General features: G+C 33.4%; 3 protein-coding genes across 9 annotated transcripts; 1 reads left to right on the top strand and 2 right to left on the bottom strand.

Moving 5' to 3' along the window:
- Window positions 1-338: 338 nt before the first annotated feature.
- Window positions 339-6,369, bottom strand: LOC140832097 (uncharacterized). 5 transcript variants are annotated; one of them, XM_073195916.1, is made up of 8 exons: window positions 5,980-6,369; window positions 4,114-4,218; window positions 3,738-3,962; window positions 3,560-3,655; window positions 3,284-3,430; window positions 2,333-2,408; window positions 872-2,219; window positions 535-794 (listed from the first exon to the last, which is right to left on the bottom strand). In XM_073195916.1, exons 1-8 carry the CDS (start codon window positions 6,058-6,060, stop codon window positions 752-754), a joined length of 2,121 nt encoding a protein of 706 aa, XP_073052017.1. In that variant the 5' UTR covers window positions 6,061-6,369; the 3' UTR covers window positions 535-751. The 5 variants fall into 5 exon arrangements, with proteins under 5 accessions (XP_073052016.1, XP_073052014.1, XP_073052015.1 ...); XM_073195915.1 differs by having other exon boundaries at window positions 339-2,219; window positions 3,738-3,908; window positions 5,980-6,368; XM_073195913.1 differs by having other exon boundaries at window positions 339-2,219; window positions 5,980-6,367.
- Window positions 6,370-6,733: 364 nt separating this feature from the next.
- On the top strand, window positions 6,734-11,197 carry LOC140832096 (uncharacterized). Of its 3 annotated transcripts, none has more exons than XM_073195910.1 (5): window positions 6,734-6,926; window positions 9,386-9,658; window positions 10,231-10,362; window positions 10,473-10,589; window positions 10,710-11,197. In XM_073195910.1, the coding sequence occupies exons 2-5, from the start codon at window positions 9,386-9,388 to the stop codon at window positions 11,055-11,057; spliced, it is 870 nt and encodes a 289-aa protein (XP_073052011.1). In that variant the 5' UTR covers window positions 6,734-6,926; the 3' UTR covers window positions 11,058-11,197. The 3 variants fall into 3 exon arrangements, with proteins under 3 accessions (XP_073052011.1, XP_073052012.1, XP_073052013.1); XM_073195911.1 differs by having other exon boundaries at window positions 6,735-6,926; window positions 9,350-9,658; XM_073195912.1 differs by having other exon boundaries at window positions 6,828-6,897; window positions 9,350-9,658.
- A 4,720-nt stretch (window positions 11,198-15,917) lies between these two features.
- On the bottom strand, window positions 15,918-16,244 carry LOC140831851 (nuclear transcription factor Y subunit C-3-like). The gene has a single exon (XM_073195572.1). The coding sequence runs from the start codon at window positions 16,242-16,244 to the stop codon at window positions 15,918-15,920; it is 327 nt and encodes a 108-aa protein (XP_073051673.1).
- Between the last annotated feature and the right edge of the window lie 4,001 nt (window positions 16,245-20,245).

Below are 20,245 nucleotides of genomic sequence, written 5' to 3'. Positions count from 1 at the left end.
AAATAATATTGATTTTTCGTGCTTTTGATTTTTAGTAGATATAAAAATATTTCATTCTATATTTAACCATAAAGAACTTAAAATGGTAAAATACTATATTAATAAATACAAAAATATTGATTCAAACAAATTAATATAAAAATATTGTTAAGTAAAATAACAAAATGAATAATATTCATAAACGCACACACATAACACATATATACATATAACAAAATAAATATGTACAATAAGTAGAGGAAAAGAAACAGAGGATTGCTAAAAACTAAATTTCATACAAAGGAACTTTCCAACACATCATATTTAAGCAAATTGGAAAACGAAATAGCAGAAGATCGGAAAACTGCACAATCTTTTCATGCATTTGGATACTGAAAATAAAAGTGCATCCCCCAACTACATTTGCAGACACATAGCTTAGAAGTCACTGTTACAAAGGCGGCTGTAATGCTTGACACCAAATAAGTCCAAACTAACAAAGATTTCAGTAGGGGAAAAACATTAACTTCAATTCTATATAGTGAGTTAAGGTTTTTGTTCCTATTTTCTAAGACTAACCTTTGTCTGGTACTCCCTGTTCCTCGCCTCTGAGGTTGATTGTTGAGAACTCAAGCCACTAAAAGTCGGGAAGCTTACATTATTACCTGGTAACAGATGAACCACGTTGTTTTTCTTCAATTGTTCCGAATGGCGAGGAGTTTCATTCTGGAAAATGGTTGGTAGAACAGATCCTGATGGTTTAATGTGATCTTTAGCTTGATTGTAAGGTACCCTGGACTGATTTCCAAAGCGACCTGAAAGTGCAAAAGTTTCCTCAATAGGAAGTTCACCTGTAAGAGTCTTAAATGCGAAATCTAGGCATGGATCAGACCAAGAGATCCTGAATTCAGAGCAGAGTTGTGATTCTTCAGATATCGCACTGTCCTTTGGTTTACGATTATCATCTGGGATAGACTGGTTTTCTACCAGAGGGTTTTTTACTTTGTTCGATGGCTCGACTTGTTGAAGTGTTTTCTCACCTACAAATTCCAGCGTCTTAGCGATACCACTCCAGGCAAACTTTTCTGATGATTGTGAGGCCAAACTTAGATCCTCCTTTTTCTTGGATTTTCTTAAGCTCACTAGGGCTTTAGCAGTTTGTTTATGTGTCTCACTCGCTGGAAGGTTCGGGCAATCCTTGTTCCTTGCCTCAGAACTAGATTGTTGAGAACTTACACCACTACGAGCCAGGAAGTTGACATTTTTATCTGGCGACAGATCAAGAGCCCCTTTATGTTTCAGTGGTTCTGAATGGGGCGGAATTTCACTTTGAAAGATGCCAGGGACATCAGAATCAGACGGTTTGGAGAATTCATTTGATTGATTGTATGGTATGCCGGACCGATCTCTGAAGCAACCCGAAAATGCCAGAGTTTCTTCATAAGGTATTTCCTCTGTAAGAGTCTTGAATGCAAATTCTAGACATGGATCAGGCCAAGAGTTCCCAAATCCAAAGCAAAGTTGCGACTCTTGTGATCTTATATTGTCGTATGCTTGCTTCTCAATGCAAATAGCCGCCTTTTCTATTAGAGGTTTTTCAACATTTTTCAGTGGCTCGATTTCTCGAGGGGTTTCATTGGCTACAATTGGAAGCGTTGTAACCTCTTTTGAGGATGGTACACCGGAAGACAAAGGAATATCAGCTACAGTTTCAAGAAAAGAACTCGGTAATGTCTTAACTTCACTGCTGTGGAATCTCTTAGCAGCAACTCTAAGTGTTCGTTTGCTTGGAATCATGTCGGACTGAATCTCGGCTTTGCACCCTGCAAGCCTTTTTGACACTCGCGATGGCAAGATTAGACCCTTTCTTTTCTTGGATTTTCTTGAGCTCACCGGAGTTTCATCTTCTTGTTTTTCGATTCCACTTTCATCTTCTTGTTTTTCGATTCCACTCGAAGGAAGCTTCTGGTGGGTCTCAGAATCAGTTTTTGCTAATGCTTGATCAGTTGATTTCACGTCTTCGGTTGGTTCAATGTCAACATTCATTTCAGCATCCTTACCTGAATTTTCACGTGATTCATTTTCTTCAGTTGGTTCAGTGCCAATTTTCATTTCTGCATCCTCATTGGAATTTTCACACGATTCATTGTCTTCAAGAGTACGAGCACTGTTATCTTCCTTCAGTTCAGAGACCTTAGAATCTGGTGCTTCCGGACTTTTTGCACTCGAGCTTTCGCCACCTACAACAAGTATATCATTTTTCAGAACAGCTAAAGTATGTAATTATTTCATGCCAATCATCAAAACACGTTCGCGTCTTAAAAATAATAAACCTGGACATAAACGTATGTACCTGAATCTGATTCTCCAGGAGCTAAAAGTTGTTCTGTCTCAATGTGTTCGGACAACTTATTATCTTGAGATAATGACTATAAATAGAAAATAGACATTTTTCAGAGAACTAAGATGTAAAAACAGAATAACTTAATACAACGCATGAATCATCAATCAATCAACGCCAAACACCAGAAGATAAAATAACTCCCATTAGCAATAGAATGGAATAATGCAAGGATGATTGAAGCCTGACATTTTGATTTTCCTCAAAGCATCATTGCACTGGATACTTGACAACAGGAGGAGGTTGTTCTCGACGTCAAGTTTGAAACTATGCATTCAATAGTGTTGTTAAACTACAAGTTGAACCATTAAATTTACGCTGGATAGTGGGCCACGCAGACAAAAATCACAAAATTTGAAGGTCCCACAACGGCACCTTTCAGCTTTCCTATGTCCAAGCAACACCATTTCACGCATCTCAAATAGATTATATTTTCAATTATGTGTTTAAACATCTCATAAATGTTCATGGAATCAAAAAGTATTTTTTCCTCTATTAAATAGAACCTTTCGACGAGCAAATGCATATACACATGACCCATGAAAAAATCATTCAAACATTCAAAAGCTTGAAAAAAAGATTGCACTTTTCCATGGCCCAGTTCACTTTTCCATCATACCAACTATGCATTTTGAATCACACAATGGATTTTGTGCCTAAAATACATTGTTTTCCGTTATTTTTGTCAATTCTTCCAAATTAGATTAATCATCATCAGATTATGCTCTTACCATGTTTTTACATAACCATCATCTCACAATCCAATCCACGGTTAATTTTTATGTGTATACATAATTACAATTTAGTGAAGTAAGGCTGTACTTGAGTGCAAATTGTGCAAATAAAATATAATGAGACGATGAATATTAGGTCAGAAATAAAGTAACAAAGCTATCAACTCACATGGATTTCATTCTTAATCAATTGGAGCTTATCACTCTCCATTTTCTTTGGCCTGGTAGCACAGTTACTGATATCCCCATTTTCCAGATATCGCATAACATCTTTTTTTGAAGATAATATGTAACCACTGTTTGGATCTATGTAGTACTTCAGAAAATAACCAATCACTCATTAATCATACAACATAAGAAAAAATAGTAACATTATTAAAAGTAAAAGTGCAGTAGACCTGATCATTATTAAAAGCAAAAGTGCAAAAAGTACATCATTAAATACCCGATCATTTCTAATCTTGTTCCCAGATTTACTCGTCCTGATTTCTATTATCCATCCTGGAGGTATTCCGTCAGCTGATTCACTCTCACAGGCAACCTAGACATCATTGAAATGTAAGGTGGTGGAAATATTTTGACGAAAACTGTGATTAGTAAATCGAGCTCAACACAGAACAAACCATTTTGAAAGAATGCTTCCCTTTGTTCTTCCTTTCAGAGCTGCACCCTGAACTAGCAATAGGCATCTTTTGTGGAGAAATTTCAGACTTCAAAGAGAGCTCATCCTCAACTTCAAGCTGACTTTGTGGAGAAATTTCGGACTTCAAAGAGGGCTCATCCTCAACTTCAAGCTGACTTCGTGGAGAAAAATCAGACTTCGAAGAGGGCTCATCTTCAACTTCAAGCTGAAATGAAAGCAAGCAAGATATAATGCATCATATGAAGTTCAAAGAACATGGAACATACAAGTCTCAAAATCCAAATTTCTGTGTTTGGCCAGGAGGACAAAGAAAAATTAAATATTTTTCACTGCAAAAGTTAGAAAAAAGAGCATACTTTAATTTTTTTGGCAGCAGCGTCACTCTGATTTACATTTCCGAGGTATCGAACAACAGCTGGCCTAGAATAAAATTTGATTCCAGTTGATGTATCGGTATACACCTGCAAGACAAAATACATTGAGAAATCCAAAGTTAATGAATCTCAAGAATAAGCAGAAAGACGTGATCGTTGTAGCTTAAAGCAGTGGAAAATATGGAGATGCAGGAAAACCCCAAGTACAATACCCAGCCTCACTATAACAAAGCATCAAAAGTGTGCCCAATTTTGTGTGTGCATTTGAAATCCTCTTCATTCACATTCTTGCCGTTCTATAAAAATTGAAGGAAATAACAAAGTAAAAGCACCATCACGGCATTTGAACAACAACAATGCACTCTAAACACTTTCGAAGACATGATAGGCATTTATAAAAGATGACAGGCAACACACCTTCATGGAAATAAATTATATTAATGGTAATCAAAATTTTTAAAAAACATGAATGCATTATGTGAAGCCTAAAAACTTAATTCAATGAGACTCTGACTGTGTTACCAGATAACTTAAAGCAAAATTTTAACTCATAATGTAAAAAGATTGGCACTCATTACAGCCAAATACTTAGATCCCAAACGAAAAATAACTACTCCAACCAAAGTTAAACCACCAGCGACACAGACAAAAATTAAAAAAGAAACGACAAGAATTTTAAAACATAGATTGGCAACACATGCAAACACTTGTAACTCGAGGATTTTAACATGGCCACACTGTTACTGATTCTCAAGCGAATCCACCAAATGATTAAATAAACCATATATCCACATGCTTGTTAATAATCACACGTAGCCAAATGCGGCAATTTTGTACAAGCTTTTACCATTCTAGTTTGAATCCAGAAAGTTCAACAACTCAAGTAGTATGAAAGCTATCAAGAAACAGTCAGACCTTGAATTTGTGTTAGTTGAAAGCTAAGAGTAAGTTTTTTTGAAGATATATTGCATACTTTCCAAGTCAACAATGAGGCGTAAAGTACCGTTACTTTTCTTCTTTACGAGGTCCAATCTTTATCAGATCCTCAGCACAATCAAAATTAGAAATGTAAATAATAGCAAACAGTGCGCCCTAACACGTGCCAATATCTTGTTTAGTTTTCAAGGTTCTCTAACGGTAACATATAATGAAATTCACGATGAATTCAGTGAAATCGAATTTAAGAACCATCACTCACATTAATTACAAGTAAGCTATATCATAGCGTCAGCCGAAATCCCTACACCCCACCTAGCCAATTACAACGATTCTCTACCTAGTTATGACACGAAGCTGCTAAACGACAAAGAATTAATTTAACCAAAATTAAACCAACAATCTCCACTCAGCCCACCAGCAATTCAAAATGACAAGAAGACTAGTGTTGAAACATAGATCAACACACGTGCAACCAAGATAACTCAAACCTTTTTATCACCTTTAACCGCTAACGGCTAACCGATTCTTGAGCCAATCCACTTAAAGATTGAATTAACACCATATCCATTTGTTTGTCACATATCTCTATGTATCTAAATGCAGCGAATATACACGAGGGTTTTTATCTTTCTGTACCAAATCCAGCAACTCTACCAATTCAAGTAATACAAGAGCACCTCAATAATAACCGAATTATACCAAATCACCTGATTTCCACTGTTTCCAATTTTCAATGCACCGGCTATAACTACAAGTAATTCACGGAGCAAAGATCAAACTTTTTAAACTCCTAAGTTTGCCACCGAATAATCACACAAACTCAGACCCACGAAAACGGCAATTAATTGAATTCAAACGTTAACAATTTTAAAAAAAAAAACACATACACACAAACACAACATTTTTTACCTTTATTTTCCTCCCATCCTTGAGTTTAATTTTCTCAGTAAAGCCAAGAGGAGGCCATTCCGGCGACGTCCCGGCAACCATTTTGACAGAATTAGAAGATTTGTGGCCAGCTACGGTGTGAACGCTGTACCATAAATACTTGCGGATTTGGGTCAAGGATTTGCTGCATAGGAAATGAAGATTTGGTGAATTAATATAGGAAAAAGGTAGGCCTGGTGAATTGGACAAGAGCGTTCTTGGCTACACGTGTTGACAAAAATGCTTGCAATGGCTGGAAACTGAATACTGCGAGCGTGAGAGATTTTCTGTAAATTGGGAAACTGGATTGCTGCTGGCTAACATCACATCTCACTCATTCATTCATTTAATTTACGATACCATATTTTTTAAAAATCAAAACTTTACCATAATTTATTAAACTTTTTGTCACAAGTTATAATCTTTCGGTTTAATATCATTTATTGTTTGAAATAATTATAGTTTTTTAGTTTTGAGTTTCTGTCAAGATAAAGTTTTTCTAGACCATAGTCTTTGATATAAATTTCCCATTATATATATTTTATAATATCTCCAAAAATAAAGAGACTTTTCAACAGCATGGTGCCGAAGTTCGGACACACTTTTAATTAATGATTATGATTATTATTAATATTGATTGCTTTTGAAAAATATTAATAATTATCAAAGGGACTGAATTGTAACCAAGGTAGAGCTGAAGGACTAAAAGAAAATGCCCTCGCGTATCATAACAAACGACGCCGTAAAGATTTAAGCTTTCTCTATATAACATGAGATGGGACTCCTTTTAACAATCGCGATCTTTATTTTCTTCCCGGACTTCTTCTGATCCATCCCCTATCTGTTTTGAATTTTCTGTCTCGGAACCAAATTCAGGATTTTTGGAGAGAGGGTGGAGCAGTGAAGTTCCATCCCAATTCTTTCTTGACGTATGCTCTTTTCTCCCTTTTGTAATTTGACCTTTTCCGTTTTATTGAAATCTGTTTGAGAAATAATGGAATATGTTGGATTTGTGATGAGATATTTGGATTTGAGAAACGGGTGATGGGCTTGTTTCAATATTTCTTGAAAATTGGAAAAAGATGTTAATGGAATCGCAAGATGGTTAATAGGGTTATCTGTGGAATGATAGTTCAGTCTTTTGTTTGCGAGGTTGTCGGCTGCAATTTGGAGTGCGTAAATACTGTGTGATGCTTTGGTTGTGTGAGATTTTTTGTGGGTTCTTAGCAAGTTTCAGTTTCCTCGCCTTTAAGTCCACTTAAGAATTCATTTTTAGGAATATTACATTATTCACCACTTGTTTATAGTGATTTTATGCTTCATCTTGGAGCTATGTATCCTTTTTGTATATACTTTAGTTAAGAGGAGATGTTTTACATCTAAATTTAGTTGTTTTGGCTTATTGTTTAGTAAAGGAAATTATGAAACTAATGAGGTGATTGGTGCAGACTTTGTTGATAATGATTAACTGATGAATCTTGGGAGCAATTTTGATTATTAATTAGTGGGCAAGTGTGAAAGAATTGAATATCCAGTAAACATAAAGAGAAAATTAAATCTTATAAAGTTGCCTATGAAGATGAATCAGAATAGTAGGCATATTAGATAAAGTACTTATGGAATGCTTTGGTGGTGGTTTTTAAGATATGGATTCAGGCATCGAATTGTTTATTCAACTTTGGATTAGTTATGTGATTGATGATATACTTAACGAGTCTGAGATGTAATTTTTCATGAACATGCAGCTGTTATTCTCTCAAACCTGGGTTTACTGTTATTTTTTTATAAAAAAAATCATGATTTTGTATGCGTTTTATTATATATGAATCATGATAGTCGATTAATAAGTTTCAAGGTTTTGGTTAGCTAGTTTGTTTTTGGTCTTTAAATATGGTATTTTTAGAAATCTATTAAATTTATTTTGTCTAAATTAGTTGATTTGGTTGTCTAAGATAACTTTAATTTCCTTTTAGCTTCAAGTTTCGTCTTAAAAATCGAAAAGAAGATTTTCAGCAAGAGATGATTAAGCTTTTATGAAGTTTTGGTTGGGTCTATTTTGAATAGATTAGTGTAAAATTTAATTCAGGAAATCGATTTTACTTTTTTTAAAAATCAGTTAAATCAGATCAAATATTTTAACAAACGGTAATCCGATTTAACAGTTTTTTAAAAATAAAATTATGTTTATATAAATTTTAAGACTCATGGTCTTGCAAAATTCATCCCTAAACACCCACAACCATCCAGCCCTAAATTGCAAAATTAACTTCATAGCTCCTCACTTTATTTGTTTGGATAATTTAGAAGAAATAAAAAATAACGTTAACTTTGTAATTGATATTGACGGAAAACCCATAGGTAATTTGGCATCATTATTTTTATGTTTACTGTCTTGCATATATATTGAATTACAAAGTTATGTTACCTATGTTCCAATGAAATCCTAAGTGATCTAAAACAGATAGATGACCCAGGTCATACATATATGTTTATAATCTGTAATCTTTTTTCAATTTTTATTGATTCATGTTCTTATTCGTAAGAATGCACAGTACCATTGATAGAACCATGTTTAAAACTCAGTTTGCCGTATAAACATATATTCCTAACGTTAGACAATGATAGAAAACAGAGGAAGTCATATATCAAAATCTTTTTAAACAAGTTTTAAATGCCTAAAGTTTCTGGTTTGGGGTTTGAGCGTGAAGTTCAACAAATATGCTTATGTATGGTGTTGCCTTGGTGGATGTTTTTAGGCCAATTTTGGTTTAGAACTATGGCTTCAATTAACTATAAGAAAGGAAAAAGGAATCATCTTATTTCTAACTTCGATTTAATAAGTTTTCTCTTATATATTTTTTTTAAAAGGGACTGAATTTAACCGATTTTAATTCGGTTCAGTTTTGTAAAAATTTCGGGTGGTTTGGTTATACGAAAGATAATTTGTTTGGTTGTTCGACTGAATGCACACCCCTAGTTGTACTATTTATTATTTTATTACTTGAATGCAAACCCTGACAAATGTTTTTCTCAATAAACAAGTCATTATTCTTTTATTTTCTTAGGCTTGAATTGATGGTGTTGGTTATTAGAATTTCAAAGAATATTTTTTTTTTCAAAAATGAACAGACTAGGATGGGCTCATTTAAGAAGACCACGATAACTTTTCTAACAACCAATCCAAGTCCCACACCATATAATTCAACAATATTGTGGGTGAGGTTTTGGGTTTTGTGGTCAGATACGGTTCCCATTGTTGGTTACCAAATTTGAAGGTTCCCATTGTTGGTTACCATTTTTCAAATTTGGCCATCGTTTTCATGTGATATATTTTGTTTCTTTCTCGCCGCAGCTCTTCTGGATGCTGATTATTAACTGTTGTCTATAGATGGCTACATCACTTGAAGAAAGTTTGAATAGATTTAAGAAACAACAAGAGAAATGCCAGTCATCCCTTGTCAACATTGCAGCTAAAGCAGGATCATCTAAAACAACTTCATCGAAAGTCATACCCTCGGGTTCATCATCTTCAGTGAATGCCAAATCGCCTGCACTTCCAGTTAAATTCTCAAATGACACAGAACGACTTCAACATATAAACAGTATAAGGAAAGCTCCTGTGGGGGCTCAAATAAAACGAGTTATTGATTTGCTCTTTGAGGTACTGGTACCTCTTGTCCTCTGGGTTTTATATTTTTCAGACAGAAGTCCATATTAGCTCTGTGTATCCATGTATATGTTCTTTTCATCAAAATTGTTGTCCAGGCTTTCTATTTTGTTCTAGTTCCTTTTTAATGACTCGATATTGTTGGCAGTCATTCTGTTTTGGTATAACTAATTGAAAGGTTTGACGTGTTGTGGAATAACTATCTACCTAGCATACATGTATTGATCGACAGAATAAGAGCTGATTTTTTTTATTTTTCTTGACGTCCAAAGATGAGGCTCTTTTCACTTAATCCCTTTTATGTTTCTACTTGTATGGGTCGAACTCTTTACTAAATTTAGTGATTATATGTTTTTCCAGCTGTATCTTTTATGAATGCTAGCCTTATCTATGTTGCCTGTTTTGTAAGGTACTTAATGCACCTTTACACCGATCTGCAATGTTTTGCCAACATTTGTCTTTTTTACCTTGTGGTTGAGAATTATCCTTAATGCATATTTTACTCAATGCAGTACCAGTAGTTATTTGCTGAGCCTTGCCTGATTTATTAATTTATTTGTCTCAAGACTAGGCAAGCCTTCACACCTGAACAAATAAATGAAGCGTGCTATGTTGATTTAAATGCAAACAAGGCTGTCTTTGACAGTTTGAGGAACAATCCGAAAGTGAGCTATGATGGGAAGCGATTCTCCTACAAGGTAGCTTCAGTCTTTGCATAGCTCACCAGTCAAACTCGTTGGACATTAGTTCATTATTTCTGGTCAATCAGATTTGTAGAATAATTACTTTTTGAAATATTTGTTTGCAGTCGAAGCATGCTTTGAAAGATAAGAGCCAACTTCTTGTCTTAGTTCGGAAATTTCCAGAGGGTATTGCAGTTATTGATCTCAAGGATGCATACCCAACAGTCGTGGAGGACTTACAGGTGACTCGGCCATCTTCATTATCTGTCAAATTTCAATGTTTTTATTGGCTTATTCACCCATCACTATAACCTGTGAGTATGAGAATGATCCACTGATTAAATATTAATATTCTTATTTAGGCCTTGAAAGCTTCAGGCCAAATATGGCTGCTATCGAACTTCGACTCACAAGAGGACATAGCCTATCCGAATGATCCAAGAGCAATTATTAAAGTAGACGACGAGTTGAAACAATTGTTTCGTGGAATTGAACTTCCACGTGATATGATCGACATTGAAAAAGATCTTCAGAAGAATGGGATGAAACCTGCAACAAATACTGCTAAGCGTAGAGCCATGGCACAGGTGCATGGTATTGCACCCAAACCTAAGACAAAGAAGAAAAAACACGAAATCAGCAAGAGGACAAAACTCACCAATTCTCATCTTCCTGAACTCTTCAAAAAGCTCAATGTCCCCGGTTCTTGATACCAGATTCAACTTTAGGATATATACTATGTGCATGTTAATGTGTGGGGACGATCTAATTGTTGTTTTTTTATTGTTTTCTCATGGATCATCCATCAAAATACTTGATTTTTCTAATCCATTTTCGGGTTTACGTGTAACTATTATAAGTGGAGAAGCGCAAGACATTAGCTGAACGAACTTTTCGCTAAGACCGTGCGCTGAATATAATGAAAATGTGTCCCGCAATTGCTGTATTAACAATTTTTTTTTCCCTTTGTTTTGGTGGGCAATGATTTTATGAGGACGTTTCTGAGGAAAACCGATCGTCTCAGTAGTTTGTGATGTTTTGTAGTGCGTTTAATTTTTAAAAATTTGTACAAACAACAAGACTTTTCATTTTTTATTTTAGGAGATATATTCATTCTATATTTTATAAGATTTTTATGAAATTTTAAAATCCAGAAATATTCAATTTAAATTTTTATATATTCTATTTATAGTTAGTGGTATTTAATATAGATTTTGATAGTGTTTTAAAAAGTAATGTGTTATTCAAATTTGATTTTTTAAAATTTTCCAAAAGTCAATTAGTATTTAAATTTTCAAATATTCTTCTTTTGTTATTTATGTACAAACTTTGAAAGGGTAACTAGGATAACAAAAATCTGGAATTTTCTTCCAACATGGACCAATCATACCAAAGATATCCTATGAATTTTCATTACGAATTTAGGAGTAATTCGTAATGACCAATCATACCAAAGTAGTCATATCCAATTTCTGAATCGATAAACATGCCATTTTCTCGAACCATAACGCCGTTTTCATATGTGGAAGGTATTTTGGTCAAGGGACCGTAGAAGCATCCGGACCAGACCAATTGTTTGGAAAAAACATTTTCTTGAACATGTGAACAAAGTAAAGCATTGATTTCAACAATTCTTCAAACTTATCACTGGTCATTACAAGATTCGATTCGCAAAATAGGACATTGCAATCATGGCATACAACACAATGATCCTAACAAAATATACGACAAGAAGTTGAAGAACAGCCAAGATCTAGAAAAGGCCCTTAAACCAGTGTATTGATTAGATTCAAGAAAATAAAACTGACAATTTCAAAGTGACGACCGAACCCAAACTTAACCCTATCCCATCAGTTAATCTTCTGAATAATGTCAGAAATGACATCCCCCATGTCCAGTTCCTTCATTGGCTTAAAGGGCCTCTTCAATTCCAACAAACTCACAAAAATCTCTCCACCTACCTCACGTATTTCGAAGCAGCCTCTCCTGGGCTTCTCAGGATTGACCAAAACGCTGACTCCCGCTACCTCTTTCTCCAACCCACTCTTCACCTGGAGAGCCCTGGTTTTGAATGAGTTGCATTGTTTGCAGTGCTCGATGATGATAGTCTTGGAAGTACCAGGAACCTTCGACTCAGCCTCCAGTGATTGTGGTGGTGTTGTTTCAGATTTTTGTTCAGCCACGTCGTCAGGGGTGGTTTTGGATTTCTTTTTCTTGGGTGGTCCTGGGTCAGCGGCAGCTTTGTCGGGAGCGGCATTGTCTCGACGGTTGGAGCTCCGTGTTACTCTCCTCGTAGCGGCGGCGGACGTTTTGGCTTCACCGTTTTCATTTTTTTGTTTTCTTTTGGGTGCCATACTGCAAAATGAAACTTGAAATACTGAGAGTCGATTCTCTTGCCGACCTAATTTAAAGGGTGGACAGGTGGTGGCTTTTGCAGTGGCAGGCAGTCTTATGTGATCTCAATCGTTGATTACCAATTTTCCCGCCCTTTTTCGGACGGTCGAGATTATGTTACTTCGTGGGTATACTTTTTCTCTACAACCAATTGAAATATTTAATTCCTCAATGATAAAAATAAAATATATATATATATATATTTGTTGATTATATTAGAAACAATAATAAAACTAAACAAATATTTAAAAAATATTAAAAAGTAATAATACATGGAAAACAGAGATTGCCTTGCCTCCTAATATTGCGGCTTTTATTTTTATTTTTATTTTATTTTTTTGGAAAACGTTATGTCAATAATTTTTCAAGTTATTTAAATTACAAAACGTTTTTATTGTTATTTAATGAAATTTTCTATGAATAACATTATCATCAATGATGTGTGAGCTTTACTTAGCCCCGTGCCCATTTCATGTTTTAACTCTTTTCTAGCATAGTCGAAAAGTTCATACAAATTTTAGAGATTAGAGCAATACCTCATCCATCACCTAACGGTGAATAATTCAAATGTAAAAATAAATGTTTTTATTAAATAAATGCTTTACGACTCACCAACGTCGCAAAATTACTCGGAGAGAGCTCCCCGTAGGCTTTCTTTTGTCTTGTTTTCAATTCTTACATAGCTTGCAAGTTGCAGCCTTCACAAAATATTAAAAAAAACAGCAATTCTTTCTGCAATTCTTGTGCTGAGATATTCAAATTTTTACAGTGGCTTCGACTATTTCAACGTGATCCTGTGGACAATTTAAAGAAAATGGTACAATATATGTATGGTGCTACACTCAGTGTAATGTTGCCCTGGAGTACTTTTATCTTAGGCATACAAATAATTAAATGGAAACAATTCTTTGCTCCATGTTATGTGTTAGTTTTACGCGGTGTGTGCACACTACAAGAATAAATGTTTATGGTGTCATCATATTCAATATTTAGTGACATTTAAGTTTTAGTGACACTTCGAACAAATGTCATCTATTCCAATGTCGTCTTACACTTACTGACATTTTTTAATGTCATTATAAGATGTTAATGACAACTTCATATGTGTTACTAATTATTCATATAATGACAATTTTAAATGTCAGGAAAACTCATGTTTAAATACATTTATACATTTCTTGTTATTATATAAAAATGACAAATTTATATGTCAGTTAAATCATTTATAATGACAACTAAAAGTGTCGTGTATGTTATTTATAGTGACAATAACAAATGTGGGAATATTTGAGTTGGATAAATATAGGAGGAGGAAATAATAGATAAAACAAATGTGAGAATAAAAAAACATATTAGATTAGTTATCCTGACATTTTTAATTGATGTCATTTTTTATATGGAGTGACACAATCATTTTCCCTCCTCCAATATTTATCCAACCCAAATATTCTCACACTTATTTATAGTGACAATTTTTAGTTTTTTAATGATCTTTGCGATGTGGGAAATCAATTGTTTCCTTCCATATAAAAGATGATATCAATTAAAAATGTCATGACAACTAATCCAATATATATATTTTTTATTTTACACATTATTAATTTTTTACAAGTGTCATTATTAAGTATTTGTAACAACAAGCACAAACTGTAATGGAGGTCATTGCTTGGAGAAAGAAAGACCCGCTCGATCTCCTGAAGTTCAAAGATTAGTTCATTGATGGTTATGGTCGACTCTCTACTTGGGGAGATGTAAGAGACTGTTGCGAATGGAAGGGTGTCCGATGCGATAACTGGACTAATCACATTGCGGTACTGGATCTTCCTGCTCCACAAGTCGATCCACAACTTTTTTCTGTCCATCCCATTAAGAGGTAATTAAAATCAGCTCTTCTTTGCTTGAACTGAGAGAGTTGAGGTATTTAGACCTCAGCAAAAATGATTTTAACACGATCCAAATCCCCGAGTACATTGGTTCACTTGGAAGTCATTCGAACTTTGTTGGTCCACTCCCTTATCATCTTGGTAATCTGTCCATGTTGCGAGTTCTTGATTTGAGTGGCAATGGGGATATTGATGTGACTGAATTTTATTGGCTATCGGTTTTGCGTTCATTACAACATCTTGACTTCAGTGGCGTCAATCTTTTTCAAGTGACAACGTTGGTGGAGTCAATTAGCACACTGGAAGCGCTAGAAAAATCGTTCTTGCATAGTTGTGGCATTCAATAAAGTCTTCACAACTTATCTCTTCCGTCAGTCAACAGTAATAGACCACTTTCTATATATAGTTGATCTTTCTTCGAATAATCTGGACAACATTTCGCTGTTTTGGTTTCTAAACTTTAGAAGAAGTTTAAGTTTCTCTGCTATCTCTTCTAATAGTGTAGGAGGCACGATTTCTGATTATTTGTTCATTGCATATCTCGATCTATCCACCAATAAGTTAGAAGGAAAGATTCCTGAATATTCATTAGGAAATATGATGTTACTTGTTCATCTCGATCTCTCCGGGAATAAGCTTGAAGGTGGAATTCCTAGTTTTTTTATGGAAAATGGTTTCCCTTTCCTATCTCGAACTTAAATTTTTATTAATATTAAACTCGATTCGGTTAATCCCTTTATGACGAAACAAAAGCTAAAAATGTATTCAGGCTAATAAAAAGGGCTATATTTGGCTATGTTTGCGGAGTTTTCGGGATGTATTTTCTGAAAATATTGTTTTGCGAATTGAAATGGAGAATTTAAAGTATATTTGGTTATTTTTTCAGAATAAAATATTTTCATTGTGATGATGTATCATATGTGAACAACTTTTTTAAAATATTTAAAGTGTAGTAAATTAATTGATTAAACGCCAATTGCACTTAATTTGCTGGAAAGAATTCTTGATAAATGAGCTATTCAATAAAATTTTTTACTTTAACAAATAAAATTTTGGAATTTGAATTTTATTTTAAGGAGGTCCACTCCTGATGTCTTGTATCCAATAATTTAAAAGATAAATATTAGAAAAGAGAAGAGATTGGAACCGAAAAGAGTGAAAACCAGCACTCATCTAACAAATAACAAAAATTATTTATAAGTTTTAAAATTATCACACCACCACAAGATATATTAAGTCAAACTGCAAGTGGCACGCCCCGATTGAGACAGCATCTTCATCTTCATGGATCCATTACATTTCCTCGACTCGAGGGTTGTCGGAACCAGACACAAGATTAACAAGAAAATCGAAAACGTCAGTATGAATCACGGCAGAGGCTACATCTTCTTTGTTCAATGTCCTCCTCTTGCCCTGGACCGCCATTTCCCATGCACTCTTTGTTAATTCCTCTATGAACAATTCACAAGCTTTTGCAAAAACAATTGGGGCCTCTCCCGATATCATTTTCACGTCGTCCCCAGACTTCTTCATTATTTTCTTGATCCTTGCCAGTGGCAACGAATGAGGTCCTGTTCTTCCTCCACATAGTAACTTCGAATACGCCCCTGGTTGCCTCATCGTGATTGTATTTTTTCTTTTTACCGGATGTATATATATAATGTTTGTGCCTTGTACGTGCGGAAGATAGATCGCAGCGCTGTGTCCGTCCAGTTTAATTTATCAAAGTTTAACCCTGTTTTTTTATTCTTTTTCTCTTTGTGTATACGGGAAAGAAAATTTGGCTAGGAATTGGTGTGTAAACTTGTATGTATTTTATAGGGTGTGTTATTCAAGGTGAAGGAGAGGAGGGCCGGCCTGCGTGCTTGAGGGCGCCGGCTGGCTGGGAGACTAATTTGAGATAAAATATTAATATGGCTCTTATTAATTAGGGTTTTGAATGAATTTAATTAGAATGTCAAAGTGTTGGCTTTTAGGGTTCTGAAGCGTTTACTGATCGAGATTTAATAAAATTATATATATAAATCGTGTTATTAAATCCATATATCACAACACGTCAGAAATTCATGTCGAATTATCAGAAAATATAAATAAAAGTAAACACATCTCGAAATCCATTGATTAATCTAACGTTGGAGTTATGAATCTTCTAAGGCAACAGATGATAAATCATCTTATTCTTGTCCTAGATGAGAAAATGAGAGATATCTAGAATATGTGTACCGTATATATTATTGTTATTTTATGTGTCTCGAGAACCATAATCTTATATGACCTTATAAGTCCTCGACTCATCACATAAGACTTCATTGAGTTAGGTTTCTACACATAAAATGAATCATACCAATTTATTTAATACTTTGAAAGCTCATAATTAATTAGCTAGTCTTATTTGGTGTTTTATTAGATAGCTTATCCATGTACAATTAATTAAATTATGTGATCCTACAAAATAATATCAACATTTACTACGTACACCTCGCTAGCTACGTACATGCATGACTGGGTACTATATGCATGGTGGATTAAATGGTTCCTACAAATAAAATTACAACTTTTAATATTTGAAAAACGTATTTCCAGTATAATTTTCCAAAATCTTGGACTAATATTTATAATTGAACAAAAAATGTCATGTTCATGATCGCTTGGAATTACTTCAATGGATCTATCGACAGCATCAATTTCTTTTGACATCAGAAAATATAAATATTATATATAAATTAACATACAGCTAAAATTAATTCAGCAACAAGCCCAAGATTTTGCATTAAATTTATTATTAAGAGATGACACCAACACCGCAATTAAGTATTTAAATCTTCATAAAAGACGTACTAAAACTTTTTGTGATATGTCAGAGCCTACTCAACTATATAATAAAATTTAAAAAATAAAAATAATAAAATATATATACAATATGTATATATATTACATATGTTTGTGTCAGCCAATGCTTCTTCAAATCGGAGGTGGTTTTGTGTTTTAAATTGGTTTTTATATGTTGCGAATTGGAAAGTCAAAATTAAATTTTCTATTTTTAAAATGGATACAAAGTCGAAATATTTTTAACTTAAAATAAAAATAAAAACAGTTGTAAGTCTATGTATTTATTTTTTTAATGCAACGTACGCTTTTGAATGATGTAGACAGGTTCGATCAGCGATAAAAGTGTAGTCAAATTAGATTGAATTTTAAATCGATAAGGTCATATTCAACCTCGAAATTAAATTAGTTTTTTTTAGATTTGGTCTAATATTTATGTATCGAATAGCATCATTTCAGTCCTAAATTAAATGCTATTTGATTCGTTGGACATATTCTACATAATATTTAGTTTATATTTGCAATAAATTTTTCGAGAATGCTCCAATTATTTTAATTATTCCATAGAATCATCGTGTTCGTTCACATAATCGCTGATATATTGAAGTTATACGTGACCTTTCTAAGAAAAAATTATAGACATTTTAACCCCCATGTTTTTAAATCTTAAACTCAAACAAACTTACATCCATAATTGCATATGCACGCACCTACTTTATATTTAATATTATTTTATTCACATTTTATGTTCGTGAAATTGTAAAAAATAAATAAATAAAGACTTCAGGGACCAAAATGCCTATAAATTTTATATAGGGGGTTTATGCAACTACAATTTCATGTGGGGGTTGGATTATGGATGCCAGTTTTTCCTACGAGTTAAAGACTCCCCGGAAAAAACAAGAAAAAGGTCGGGTTAGGGGAATTTTCTAATCCATAAAGCGAATTGGAAATGGGTGTCAGAATGTTATCTCATCCCCGAACTTTCTGATAATAATATCATTGTACTAATAATAATGAATTTTTTTAACAATGTTTTTTTAAAAAAACTCAAATTCATAATATTCAAATCACGTTCATTATTCAAATCTACACCTCATGATAATTATGTGGTTCATCTTTTTTGTTTATTAAACAATGAATTACAAAAATGTGTATTATTTAAGTAATATTATTATTTATATATGTATTTTGATTATTGTATCAATATTTTTTAAGTGAATTTGAATATTTTTTTGTTAATTTAACTGATGATTTGAAGTGATGATAGTGATTTTGATTTAATTCAAGTCAGATCGGAGATGATGATGATAAATATGATTCACTTAGTTACAATTTCTAGATTATTTGAAGTGAGTGTGAAGACTATGATGGATATTTAATGTCCACGAAATCGAGATGAAAATTTTCAACCCGATTAGATATAATTGAATATAAAGATCCCGATATCGACTTAATCCTCGTCTCACTTCATTGTCACCCCAACGCTGAATGCTTTTTACCCACTTTGTGTTGATGTGGCTGCTTTTTCAAAGAATAAAGATAAAAAAATATATATTATTTTAAAAAAAAATTAGGCCAATGGTTATTTACGAACCCGACCACAACCCTGTTAACTGGACTGGGTTCCTTGTTCTTATAAAGGCCTACCGAACTTTTAAATTCTCATTTGGAAGCGGATTGGGCCGGGCCATATTTTCTTTTCTTTTCTTTTTTTTTTGAAAGGAAAAAATCAAATTTTCTATCTTCATACAAACACCGATTTTTCAAAAAATAAAAATAAGACACTCTATTAAGCAAAAGTTATATAATTTGATATGATTTTTTTTTTAAACACGATTATTATCGTGCTTAAAATTTTCATTTATTTGAATTACGGTTTCCCGAATAAATGATTATTTTAATTAATTATTAATCCGAAATGAATTTAATTTTTTTGTAAGTTTAATATCAGATAACCCGAGTTTTCATGTAAAAATACAACCCAAGCAAATTCATGTAATTATAATTATTTATCCAAAGGCTCAGTCTTTGTCATGTGTTGGCGAATCTGTCAGTATACTATTGAGACCTCCTCACGTGCCACTTTGAGTTTTTTTTGGGAGTCCGGCACGTGACTGGCTTTCCTCACTTTTTTTCACAACTTTTTTTAGTGGTACACTTTGTGTTATTTTAGTTCTTTTTTATGTAATTAAACAAAAAAGAGATGCATTTCACAATTTTTGTGTGTGTGTATATATATTAAGTATATAATTTATCTATTTGATTTTCCACATCGGTCTTACATAATTGCTCACATATTGATTAAGATGAAAATTTAAACCAAATAATAAAAAATACCACATTTAAATTTTTATTAGATGCAAAAAAATATTGACCAACAGTAATTTCGCCGCATGCATGTTATAATGTCTAATATAGATCAGGAATATCAACTTGTTTTCACTAAATATCGTATAAAATATTTTCGGGAGAAATTATATTTTTTGTAACATAAATTATATCTTTTTCATCAATGACCGTCATAATATTAATTTTTGGTGATATTTTGTCATTTTTCGATATCATATTAACACTCCAAAAAAAATATTATAATCATCAATATTAATCTACGTTGGACACGGTTTGTGCACAAATTTGTTTCCGAAATTGCCTTTTTTTTCCCAAAAAAAAAACGTGTAATGGAAAATTAAAAAATGATGTCTATATTATGCAAGGTGCGCTTTACGCTGTCTCCTTCACGACCACATTGGCTCGTGATTGTCCGGGGGGACTTTTTATTTTGTAATTTTTAA

This window comes from Primulina eburnea, chromosome 5, assembly GCF_022965805.1.
Source record: "Primulina eburnea isolate SZY01 chromosome 5, ASM2296580v1, whole genome shotgun sequence".
NCBI classification, from domain to species: Eukaryota; Viridiplantae; Streptophyta; class Magnoliopsida; order Lamiales; family Gesneriaceae; genus Primulina; species Primulina eburnea.
Note: the sequence above shows the minus strand (reverse complement) of the source record. Positions and strands in the feature narration are given on the sequence as shown.